General features: G+C 37.4%; 1 protein-coding gene across 1 annotated transcript; it reads right to left on the bottom strand.

Moving 5' to 3' along the window:
* Positions 1–493: 493 nt before the first annotated feature.
* On the bottom strand, positions 494–13008 carry LOC308703850 (uncharacterized protein). Its single transcript, XM_081387819.1, has 12 exons — positions 12414–13008; positions 9922–10061; positions 9634–9809; positions 9390–9550; positions 8682–8822; positions 7895–8016; positions 7639–7807; positions 7394–7539; positions 5370–5494; positions 4120–4246; positions 3865–3998; positions 494–2148 (listed from the first exon to the last, which is right to left on the bottom strand). The coding sequence occupies exons 1-12, from the start codon at positions 12875–12877 to the stop codon at positions 2029–2031; spliced, it is 2025 nt and encodes a 674-aa protein (XP_081243945.1). The 5' UTR covers positions 12878–13008; the 3' UTR covers positions 494–2028.
* Positions 13009–13220: the final 212 nt, after the last annotated feature.

The following is a 13220-nucleotide window of genomic DNA, read 5'->3' as shown; positions in this document are numbered from 1 at the left end:
AGTCATCTGTCGCACCTTTTTTATTGCAACTTGACACATATAACTTTTACTAGCTGTTATTTACGTCACAGATCTCTTATCCTGAATTATAATGGTTGTACCTTGAGTTTTTAAAAATGTCATTTAAAAAGCTAATATGTACCACAAAATAATAATATAATCATTCCCAATCTTTTTTCTCTCAAATATTACATATGGCTTTTAGAAATCTGGCTACTGGCACAGAATATAAATCTGTCCATGACATAAAAAAGTGCATTTTCTGTTCTGTTCTAATTAATGTGCAACCAGCATTAGAAGTACAACATTTCAATTATAGAGCACACAAGAAGTGTGGAAACTAGTTGAGCAAGGATGACCTCTGTGTCACAATGGGTCAGTCCTCAGAGAAATACTTAAAAGCTCCTTGAAAGTCTAAAGCAATTTTCTCAAGATTGAAGATCAAGATTTCCTGGTCTTCCTTCCACTTTAAGTTAAGAAGCTACTGGAGACTCGCATAATTGCATATAATTGTCAAACAGAAAAAAACATTCAGTATACCTTCTACAGACTGCGATTTCAACAACCTTATAAGATCATTACAAATCACACTGTACGACATGGATCTAATAAACTTGGGCACGACATGTATGATCTTGTATTGAATCTTTAGTTAGAAGAAGAAGAATAAAACGTCATCAGCATGCGCTAGTGGTAAACAAACTGAGCAAGATGAATAGTGTTTTCAATGTGCCACCTTTCCTAGTATTAGCGTCATGTCGCCTTGATCAATACGTCATTTCATATTGCATTATCACTGGTCGTAGCAGCAAACACACTGTGAGATGGTCATCCTACATTTTTGACACCCCTCAGAACATTTTCACCGGCTATCTTAGTCGTCTTTGAACCTCTCACAGTACGATGTAGGAGCACCGTTTATGAGCCACGACCAAAGAAATCGCCATGATTGTTTCAAGTTGATCATCTTTCATCTGAAACAGCCCCAAATCATACAATGTATACCATGCATTATACAGAGATTCCCAAGACTTTAGAAGAATGACAGGACAAATACAGTTCTTTTACTAAACATTATGTGAAACACTGTTTCAAAACCTAGTAAGCTGCAACTAACTGAAATGGAACATCATACGTTTGGGACACTTTAGATAGGAGGCAACTCGCTTGAAAAGCTTGATACTTTTAGATTTAACTTTAAAATGAAGGATACTTCTCAGTATTTGTCACTGAGCTCTTTGGGATGCATTATGGGATTTTTTTTGAGGGCCAAAAGAAGGTACAGTATTTTAGAAAACAGCATAATCATACTTGCTGGAACAGCCTTTGCATTGGGAGTGCCTATGATGCCTTAAAATGCTGCCTACATAGGCAACTCACTAGGTTTTGCACAAGCCAAGATAGAAATACAAATAAATTGACTCAGTGAAACTGATGTGTCTGTCAAGACAAACTATTTATTTGCAAAATATCAGTAACACTTCACAATCAGGTCTCATTTGTTAACATGAACGATTGTTACAGTATTTATTAATATTTGTTAATATTAGTTAATAAAAATCCAGCTGTTCATTGTTTGTTCATGTTAGTTAACTAATGTTAACAAACTTGGATTTTAAAAATGTATTCGTAAATGTTGAATTTAAATAAATGCTGTAGAGATCTTGTTAGTTCTTAGTTTGTGTTAAAAGTAGTTAACAAATGAAACCTTATTGTAAAGTGTTACCAAAATATCTCTCAATTAAATACGTTTTTTAAAATCCCATCCAGAGTGTCTAATCTCAGTAGTCAACTGTAGTACAAGGTTGAAATTTTTAAAAATGTCAGATTGCACATACAGTATAACCAAAAATAACTTTTTGGTAAAAAAAAAAAAAAAAAAAAAAAGAGCAGCATGAGGAAATACTAAAGTTAACATGAATCATTAAAACAAAAATGATACTGAATGAAGGAAAATGAATGATCAATGCTGTTAAAAATGTAAAAGATTCAAGTGAGAAAAAAAAAATTATATGCAGATCTGTAAAATCATTTATAAAACACTAGATAGGAGTACATAATAATGTACCCCGGGTCAGTCTTTGGATTTGGGTTACGTCCCTCATAGAGTCCAAAGTAAAGGACAGAATTGGTTCCACTCATGTCCAGCTGTGAGAGGAACAAAATGCTTTTAAATCTTTAACACATCATGCATCATATAAATCATTAGAACAGCCTAACCTATTTTATAGTTTATATTTTAACTGACTACTGTACGTTTACACGCACCCTAATAATGTGACTACATTGACATTTAGGCAATATAATTTACCTCATGTACACACAATACTTTGATCAAATTGATGTGATTAAACTCATAACCGCAACCATAATAGTAGTAAAACATGTGGTGTATGCTGATTTTAATCACAATAAACAGGCATGTAAACACTTTAATTGTAACTATTCCACTCTGACCAAAGCGTGCATGTGCTTGTGACATACATGGATGACGCTGTCATGTGCTTATAAACATGGCGGTGAAGAAGGCATCACATTTTTGGGGTGCTGAAGAAACTGAGATTATGTAGACAATGCTGTGCAACATTAATATGATGTAGTATATTGATGGAGGAAAACATTAAAATGGAGACACATCACTGAAAAAAATTCAAGTCTATATGTTTTGCACTTGACGCAAGTAGATTAAAAAAGTTGCCAGTAACACTTGTATGAACTTGTATGATACTTCATCATCTGTGCTGTGCATTGGGGTATGTGAATAATAGAGGTAAAAATAACCACAATTCTTTGTGTTTTCTCATGTCATGTAAAATCTTACTGTGATTTAAGGATAAGTTCACTTTCAAAAACAATTTTTGCTGATAATTTAATCACCCCGATGTCATCCAAGATATCCATGTCTTTCTTTCTTTAGTCGAAAAGAAATGAAGGTTTTTGAGGAAAACATTCCATGATTTTTCTACACAGAATGGACTTCAATGGCAACCAACTATACCAATGTTCAAAGAAGGTTCAAATGTCCGTCTCAATGCAGCTTCAAAGTCTCGACACGATCCCCGTTGGAAAACAAGGGTCTTCTCTAGCGAAACGATCGGTCATTTTGAAAAGAAAATTAAATATATATCCTTTTTAACCACAAATGCCCATATTGTACCGTCTCTGAGATGCGCCACGTATTACGTCATCATGTTGGAAAGGTCACGAAAAAAAAATTAATAATAATAATAATACATTAAAACAAAGATGTCAGACGATTTTGAAGTTGGAGGAGAACATGAGATGACATTTTTCGCCCTTCCCTACCTTGTTGAACGGGAGTACACAGACAAATAACTTAGATAGATGACGTGACGCGTGACCTTTTCAACGTGATGACGCAATGCGTGGCACATCTCCGAGATGGAACACGATGAGCATTGTGGTTAAAAAGTATATATATATATATTTTGTTTTTTAGAAAATGACCGATCATTCCGCTAGATAAGACCCTTATTTCTCGACTGGGATCGTGTCGAGACTTTGAAGCTGCATTGAGACAGAGATTTGAACCTTCTTTGAACATTGGTATAGTTGGTTGCCATTGAAGTCCATTCTGTGTAGAAAAATCATGGAATGTTTTCCTCAAAAACCTTAATTTCTTTTTGACTGAAGAAAGAAAGACATGGATATCTTGGATGACATCGGGGTGAGTAAATTAACAGCAGAATTTTTTTTGAAAGTGAACTAATCCTTTAATTCCTTACTCTGATTAAATCAATAAAATAATCACATTATTGGTGCACATGTAAACATAGTCATTGTCGTTTCAAGACCTTATCATATTTCATGTTTCTGCATTCCTTCTGCTCCAATTTATTGTACCTGGGAAGTGATGTCGGTCCTCCACGGATCCACCTGGAGCCCGTCGCACCAGCCTCCGCGGCCGTACAACCAGGTACCATGTTCATTGGGCACTCCCCCTTCAGGAACCCGCATGGCACAGCCCAGGGGTGATCCTACCCAGAAATGCACATCTGTTTACTCACTGGCACAGTGTGAGCACATCACTGTAATTCATGTGATAAAATGTTATCAAGTGTCACACTCCAACCATCCTGGCACTAAGGTCCTACTAACCAGCTGACTCAAATATGAGTGTGTTATTGATGGCTCTGTTGATCAGGAAGTGGTGTGATGTCACACAAAATTCCCCGCAGAAGTTCTCGTCAGATCCGTGAGCCGTGATAACGGCGTATAACTCCACCTGCGATTCCAGCACACACACAAAAATACACATTCAATTCATGGAAACATTTTACTTTTAATTTTACATATAATATATATATATATATATGAAGAGTTCAGATGCAAAAGCCTCTAAGTGCCATCTGAAATTTTCTTCTAGAATGATCATTTTTATAACACTTAAATGACAATTAATAGGTAATTTGCATTGCCATTTACAGTGCTATGCATAAGTTTAGACACCCATGCTAAAGTTGACTAAAAAGAGGAATAAAAAATCATCTTTTGGAAATTGAACTTAATGCCTTAATTAAAAAAAATAGGAAAAATCCAACCTTTAAGGACACCAATTTTCTTTGTGAATGAATAATGTATCGTAAATAAGTCTGGACACCCCTATGTTAAATTCCCATAGAGGCAGGCAGATTTTTATTTTTAAAGGCCAGTTTCTTCATGGATCCAGGATACTATGCATCCTGATAAAGTTCCTAGAGATTGGCATGGTTTTATTTCAGTTATTTCCTAATAGCTGGTTTGATTTGCATTGAGAGATGATCTTATGGAAAGTACTCCATGCCAATCTCTAGGTATGGTGAAGGCTATGTGATGATGTGGGGCTATTTTAATTCCAAAGGCCAAGGGAACTTTATCAGGATGCATAGTATCCTGGATCCATGAAGTAACTGGCCTTTAAAAATAAAAATCTGCCTGCCTCTATGGGAATTTAACATAGGGGTGTCCAGACTTATGCACCCTGTATTTTAAGGAAGAACATTTATTTATTTACGATACATTATTCATTCACAAAGAAAATTGGTGTCCTTAAAGGTTGGATTTTTCCAAAAAAATTTAATTAAGGCATTAAGTTCAATTTCCAAAAGATGATTTTTTATTCCTCTTTTTAGTCAACTTTAGCATGGGTGTCTAAACTTATGCATAGCACTGTAAGTGAAATTATTGAACTTAAATATACAAGCTTGATAAAAATGATCATTCTAGAAGAAAATTTCAGATGGCACTTAGAGGCTTTTGCATCTGAACTCTTCATATATTATTATAATATTATATATTATTATAAAAAAATGTTTTTGTTGGTATTATTCTTATTATTATAAATAATAATAATAATAATAATTGATCACCTTCTTTGTTGAAGCTGGAAGACTGAACTTGATCTCTTGGTATCTGCTGTTATAGTCTTTGTCAAACGTCCCACCAGAGAAGAGCGTCATTACCTTGAAAGGGTACAATCTCTCCGAGTAATTACCTGTGAAGACAATCGCAGATGGTGTCAATATTAATCACAGATGTCCTCATCCCTCTGCAAACTACTTAACTAGGTTTATTACTACTGTAACTGTTGTAACATTTATGTATTTTGGGAAACAGCCAAGCCCCTAAATGCAGCTTCCAAGAATATTGTATTTATGATTTCCTGCAAGTGCACTAAAAATAGAGCAACGATAACAACCTTTAAATACTTATAAGCTTATTTAAGATGACTGAATAAACTACAAGTGTGCAGGAATCTGGAGTAACACACTGTGCTGACGTTCTCTGTAAGATACATGGTTCCTTTAGGAAGACTTGATAGAATATGTGTGGGTGAGCAACAGCTTTCACAGCTGCATACAATAAATTAGTCTTCGAGATGTTCTTTCCAGGGAAATATTGGGTCAGGGTGTGTATGCAAATATTTCATCTTATGTCCTGGAGAAGATTTCCACTTCAAAGACGGTGGAGCCTCAGAGCCACACCCACCTTATACATCATCGCCAGGGACCAATTGTAGCTCAATGGTAATAACCAATCAGAGCGGTAATTTATTTTTTACGGAAAGATCACTTTGGTTAAGGCCGGTGACACACTGGATGCGTGGCGTGAGCGTGGCGTTTCTGTTGCGTGTCAGCTGCGTGGCGGCTGCATCGCGTTTTCCATGTCTTTGCACACCAGAAGCGTGTCTGACGCGGCGCTGCTGCTGCTAGGTGACATATTGGTGATATATTTGACATATGGGGAGAGAGTTGTGGAAGGCCTATACTTCATGTTAAACAAATATATAGCAGCAAAGACAACGTCGGCAGTGTTGACGGCAATATAGACTGAATATTTAATTCTGTATTGACAGGTGCAGTTTTTGAAAATCGATAATATTTTTTTAAATTGCATTTATATTTGCATTTATGTCAAACCCTAGACACTTTCAAACATCAAAATGACATTTATTAATATGTATTCGTGTCAAAATTTCATATAAACATCTTTTCCTATTTAATTTGGCTTGGAAACGCTTCCAAGACGCTTGCGTGTTGCGTGAAAAATAGGCGTCGGTTCTATTTCTAGCAAGCACGCGTTTTCCGCGCGGCTCGAGCCGCGCCTGAGACGCGCGTGTCACGCACGCAGTGTGCAAGCTCTAACCTGTTAACATGGGAGCCGAAATAAAAACGGACACGCCACGCAGCTGAGACGCTTACGCCACGCATCCAGTGTGTCACCGGCCTAACTGTTTCAAACTCCCGAAATGAACTTCGTTTTGGCCTGATTTTGTTCAAAATGATGAATCGATAAAGTATATTGGGCCTTTATGCTTACCAAGGCTGCATTTATTGATTAAAAAAAAGAGGAAAAACAGTAATATTTTGAAAAAATATTAAAATTTAAAAGAACTGTTCTCTGTTTGAATTTTACAATGTAATTTATTCCTGTGATCAAAGCTGAATTTTCAGCATCATTACTCCAGTCTTCAGTGTCACATGATCCTTCAGAAATCATTCTAATATGATGATTTGCTGCTCAAGAAACATTTCTTATTATTAGCAATGTTAAAAACAGTTGTGCTGCTTCATATTTTTGAGGAAACCATGATATATTTTTGTCAGGATTATTTGATGAATAGAAAGTTCAAAAGAACAGCATTTATTTGAAATACAAATCCTTTGTAACATTATAAATGTCTTTACTGTCACTTGTATTTAATGAGAATAAGAACTGAGAGAATATTGCATCACTTTGTGTTTGTGAAGGGTTAGTGGAACATGTTTATAGTTAATGTGATTAACTGACTTTACACATCCACCAAAAACCACCAAAACACCAGTTGATTTAAAGACCTTGCACTAAGTTGCCACACTGAATGCTTTTATGACCTGTAGGACAATGTTCTGACCTGTCTGGTTGCTCTGACTAAAGCGTAGATTGAGAGACGTCATCCATGGCATCGCCCATGGCGCAGTCTTCATGCTGAAGGAGCACTTATTGTTATTTAGCAGGGGAATCAAAGGGGACACATCCGTCAGCCAATGACCTGTGCCTCTGTAAAGATAGTCACAAACATTTTCAAATAGTAGCAGAAATTCAAAAATGGTCCAAAATGATGGTGTTGAAAGAATAGCAACGATTCAGTTCAAGTACCTGCGGAAGGCCGTTATCCAGCGCCCGAGCTCCAGGTTGCAGTAGGGGCTGGTGTGATCGCAGCATATGTACAGCTGTACAGTGTGATCCCAGTGAGCACACGTCTCGTCCCTGCGGCCCGGACAGGACAGGGAGGCGTCCAGCTCCAGAACATCATAATTTGAAATCTCTATAAAGAAAAACAGGAAAAAATTCTGATGTCTAGCTTTGAATGACAGGCCTGCATTGGTAGATGCTACTAATGTGAAGCTCAAACCTTTAGGAAGATCCACCACTGCCTGAGCGCCCGTCTCTCCCTGCATCAGATGACGATCAAACACAGGTACTATAATGGCAGGCCGACTTAGCTGCTCCTGCAAAGCCTCTTTGAATGTGAACCTAGAGGATAACATAAATGTGAGCTGGATTATAAGACAGGCCAATACTTAAAGGATACTTCACCGTTTAGCATTAATCTTTGTATCAGTAGAAACCTGGTAGTATTTTCGAATTTCCCTCATGTCCCCCTGAGACGAGAGATTTCTGTATTGTGTGTCTGGAAAAAAAACTCAGATGACGCAAAAATCGTCATTTTACGTCATCGGAGGCTTTTTTGGCCAGAGGCGAGAGACTACAGCCAGTAGGAGGAGCTCGTCCCGCATGTCTTCAACCCGCCCATAGGGGGATCTCACGATAAAACACCGTCTTTTCAGTTTCAAGTCGACTATTAGCCTAGTTGTATCATTTCTTCCGATACTGCCCTCTGTAACCGGTAGGCGTGGCTTGGGAGTGGCCTCGTAGGGCAGCGAAGCAAGTGCATTCTGGGAGTTGTTGTCTTTCATCCACATGAGCCAAAAATACATTTTCTGGCTTTTCTCAGTCTAGAAGGCACCAACTTCTAAAATAATTTCACATTTCTACTACATAAATGACCCAATTTAAATTTACATTCATCTTTCCAGCGGTGAAATATCCCTTTAGCAAATTTAAGATTATCAGCATCGCCCAATAACTCCAAAATATAATTGACAATGGATATAAATATTTCACCCAACAGATCTTACCACTGAGCCTGCCAGGCCATGAATCTAAAGGTTGGGTAGAGAAACCAGCCCATCTCAGACAGCGCCCCCTTCTGGTCGATCCCAAAGAAGAAGTTTGGTGAAGGTGTGATCTGGAACGTTACATTCACAGGACGCCCCTTTCTATTGCAAACAATCCACATCATTTAAAAAAAAAAAAAACATTCACTGATTAGACTTTAAATGACACAATTAAGGCATAGTAGAGGCTGCAAATTCACACAGATATTTTCAACAATTTTTAACCTTAGGTTAACCTGGGTTAAAGGCACAGAAACTTTAACACACTGTTTGGTTGCAGTATCTAAAAAAACCTACTTAAAAATACTTTAACATGATGGCACATGAATTAACTGTGTGAAGAATAAACAATGTTATTTATTGTGGAAGTACATTACAGCATTTCCAATATGCAAATAAAAACCAGTGTTATTTAATTTTATTTCAGCTTAATTTAAATGACCAAAAACTATTTTTTTACAACACTGAGATTAACCCTGAGATTACAAATGTACAGAGTGAAATATCAAAATCTGAGTACCAGGAGTTAACTACAAACCCAGAATAAAGTGATTAAAAAAATATGGAATTTAAAAATTCATGATTATGTTAACCCAGCGGTAAAAGAAGAACAAACAATCCATCTCTCTCACTATGTGCCCAGTTATGACCTATAAACTATTTGCTCACCGTAGGGCTTGCATGACAGAGGGTTCAATATGAACCATAGACGCAGGTATGTTGAGCGAGGTGGAACATTCGTCTCCTGAGCAGTTCATGTCCTGTATGGGATTCCCGGGCAAGGCATACACCAGCACCCCAGTAGCATTGGATTCGACCATGTTTTTTATCTTAAACATTCAAAAACTTTGTTAATCGGGCCGTATCTTGTGTCTTGAACAAACATCCACGTTGCCTTGCTCATGTAGCTCACCTTTTTGAAAAAAGAGCAGCCACCCTCAGACACCCATGCGACAGCACCTTTGACAGACGTCACAGGTTCACAACCATCCCCTGCATCCAGCAATCTGTATGGATCTGCACCCCAGCGACCATTCAGCCAGTCATATCGGGCATTCAGACGCTTGGCGATCAGCGGTATTCTCCAGTCTGCAATTCCAGAATGTATCAGTAATCTAATGAATATTTAAGAAATGACGCCCCCAGTATGACAACATAGTACAACCAAGCCATGTGATCCCATCAAGACATCCACACTAACCTGGAGAGGAGAAAAGCACCTGAGCGAGGCCGCAGTTGTGACCACCGCACCCCCATGAGTACAGAACTCTGGGTATCCAGTTTCCCAGCGCGAACACGGGCGTGGGAGAGAAATGCAGTCTGGACAAGATCTCTTTCCCTCTAACAAGAAAGAAAGGTGTCTTAATTTTCATTTATTAATACCTTAAATGACAATTTTTGCTTACTGTAGTCGTACAGTGTTACAGTCATGGTGTCAGATGGTAATACCATGGTACTTTGATATGCCCTGGATATATCCTTTTCCAAACTAATAACGAATACCACATTACCATGATGTCCTAAAATCATAATAAAACCTAGTACTTTTTGGAAGGAAGGAAGGAAGGAAGGAAGGAAGGAAGGAAGGAAAGAAATTTGAATGGAAGGAAGGAAGGGTGGATGGACATAGACATAATATACATAGACGCCCTATTGGCCGCTTTGGAACGTTGCTGCGATACGTCAACGCGTCCGCCATTTTGTGGAGGGCAAGACTGCGCTGTAATCAAATGCAAGTAAACTGCTGAGCTGCGGTTTTTCTGTATAAAAACCAAAAAAAATTACATTTATCAACCGATTTCGGTGGTTTGTATGTGGTGTACAAAAAAAGTTCCATCTGTAGTTAGTTAAACTCTCGATAGATAGACTTATATTTTATTTTATTTTTTTTTAATAAGGAATGGCCAAAGCTCTGGCTTGTCATGTAGGCTATTTAGCTTTTCATTCTTGGATAAGAATTGTGAACACCCCCATACTGAGATATAATTTAATTTTCACATTAAATTAAATAAAGTTTCTTATTGTGGGAAAAGCATATTCTGTCATTGACCCGATTTTAGCAATAACAAAGATAACTGATGGATCATTTATGGTAATATGATATGGTACAACTACAGTGCAATGCAAATAGTAAATATAAGATAAAGTGAGAGGTAGGCTAATAGTAAATAGTTTAGTCAATAAAATAAACAAACAGTATACAGTAAATAAAATAGTAATGAAAAGTATAATTATATAATATCATAAGTACTAATATAATAATAATAATAATATATTGATAATAGCATATAGTTTATGTATACTATAATAATAGCAGTAGAATATGAAATATCAATTACAGAATATAGACAATAAAAAATAATAGGTTAAATAGTTACTATGAATAGTAAAATAATTTGACAGCATAACTATAATAGATTGATAATTGTAAGTGGTATATTATTATAATAACAATAATAAATAATGTAAATATATACATTTTAAAATATTATTACATAGGCTATATAAAATAAAATGACGCAACCCTGTCTCTTTTTGTTAAATTTCAGTTTTTAAAAGGTATAAGAAGCTATACAAATCAAGAAATAAAGTAAACGATCCAGTCAAACATACAGTAGGCTACACTGTTATAATAGCCTAAATATATTAAGTTATGAAACTTCACTTTGCCCTCAGCCAAAACAATCTGCCAAGGAACAAATTATAGATTAATGAAACCAAAGATCGCCCGTTAGATAAACACAAGACGAATTATTCTCACTAGACTGACAGCGACTAACGTCAGAACTCAGAAGCGGTGTACGACAGGCACTATAGCCGAGGCAAGGCTGTTCTCGGCGGGGTACATGAGCGCTGAGCGCCCGCGGGGATCGCTGGATCTCACAACTGCGAAACCGTCAGATAACATTTTTAAAAAGGCGCTATCTTTATAAATAAACCACAAATTTGAGCTTTAAACAACTACATTGTCGACTGAAAAACTCTTAAAACTACATTTCGTGACACAATAACAGTAGTATTTTTAAATTTCGTGGCCTTTCTCCTCTGAAAATAAAAATAGTAAATGAAATGCAACCAGAAACAAATTTTCAGTTTTGCTTGAGAAAGGTAATTCCCTGAGACCTGTTTTCAATTGTGTGGCGATTTGTAAAGCCCCAAGCAGCACACGAAATAGGCATTTTTCTCAATTCTCGTTATGAGAGGTATGGGAAAGTTGCCCTCCGCAGTATGGCGGCGCCGTTGACGTACGATCCAGCGGCCAATAGGGCGTCTATGTATATTATGTCTATGTGGATGGATGGATGGATGGATGGATGGATGGATGGAAGGATGGATGGATGGATGGAAGGACTTAAGAAAGGATGGATGGATGGGTTAATAAATGATTAAATAAATAAATGTAGGAATTAAAAAAGCTTGGTCTGTCTGTCTGTAGAAATCTATCTATTGAATGTTTACATATTCGCATTCTATGATATTTAAATGGTTCTCCAAAGTAATGTAAAGAATGCTACACTATTATTGTCCAAAATCATCAAATCTGGTACTTTTTGAAATAAGTAAATAAATACTGCACATGTACAGTGATAGTATCAGATGGTAATATAACGGTCCTCTGACACTGAACAATAGCCCGGTCTGTGTGTGTGTGTGTGTGTGTGTGTGTGTGTGCGTGTGTGTGCGTGTCAGTACCTGTGTGCAGCAGCTATGTACACCTGTTCCCTCATCCAGAGCGAGTCCTGCACTGCAGTCTCATCCAGGGACAGGAGCAGGACCTCGGTGTTGGACGGCAGATAGTCCAGCAGGTCCGACAGAGACTCGCTCCACGTCCACAGACACTCCAGAAACGCGGATTTATTAGTGAACGCGTGCACGATGAGCGCGCGCCTCGACTCATTCTGGGGATTGTAAATAAACACTCCATCCAGAGTTTGAACCTGGAAGGCAGGAGCAGGATCGCCAGGTTCAAACCCCCCGAGACCTTCACTGGACCTTCCTCTGGATCTAGTGTTACCCGTATTCTGCTCTAAATAGTCTATGTGCTCCAGATTATCAAACGATTTCGCATTTCTCGGAGGAGTCGTTGCATTTACGCGAAACGCAACGCATAAATATAACAGATAAAAATAAATCAGCAGTAATCGACAATAATACATGATTCTCAATTCAAAACGGGCATTTCTTAGTTCATAAACACGTACGTGAACTAAGCTGTTCGTAAAAGTACCCGGTCCTGAAACTGTTTATCTCTACATTGTTTCACTTTTATTCAAGTTCTTCCTCATATGGATAAACGCGGGGGCGTGACCTACGGAGGCCTGTCAGGTTTGAGTGACACCTTCAAATGGCCAATAAGAGACGAGACGTAGCAGATTGCTATGCAAAATAATAATCATACGTTCAGTATTGGAGTGGAAAGAACAGCAACGACTATTTCATTTTATTTAATATATACTATTATAGTATTTATTACAATTTTGAATTAGATTTTTATATTTT

Source organism: Scardinius erythrophthalmus (genome assembly GCF_964197995.2).
Source record: "Scardinius erythrophthalmus genome assembly, chromosome: 16".
NCBI classification, from domain to species: Eukaryota; Metazoa; Chordata; class Actinopteri; order Cypriniformes; family Leuciscidae; genus Scardinius; species Scardinius erythrophthalmus.
This window is presented reverse-complemented; position numbering and strand designations above follow the sequence as displayed.

What these genes read in the sequence shown, in the direction of transcription:
- LOC308703850 (XM_081387819.1), bottom strand. Translation starts at nt 12,877, where the DNA reads ATGTATTATTGTCGATTACTGCTGATTTATTTTTATCTGTTATATTTA. An exon ending in ATGGCCTGGCAGGCTCAGTG is followed by an intron (nt 8,017 to 8,681) that starts GTAAGATCTGTT and finishes GTTATCCTCTAG; the next exon opens with GTTCACATTCAAAGAGGCTT. An exon ending in TTCCAGCTTCAACAAAGAAG is followed by an intron (nt 4,247 to 5,369) that starts GTGATCAATTAT and finishes CTGGAATCGCAG; the next exon opens with GTGGAGTTATACGCCGTTAT.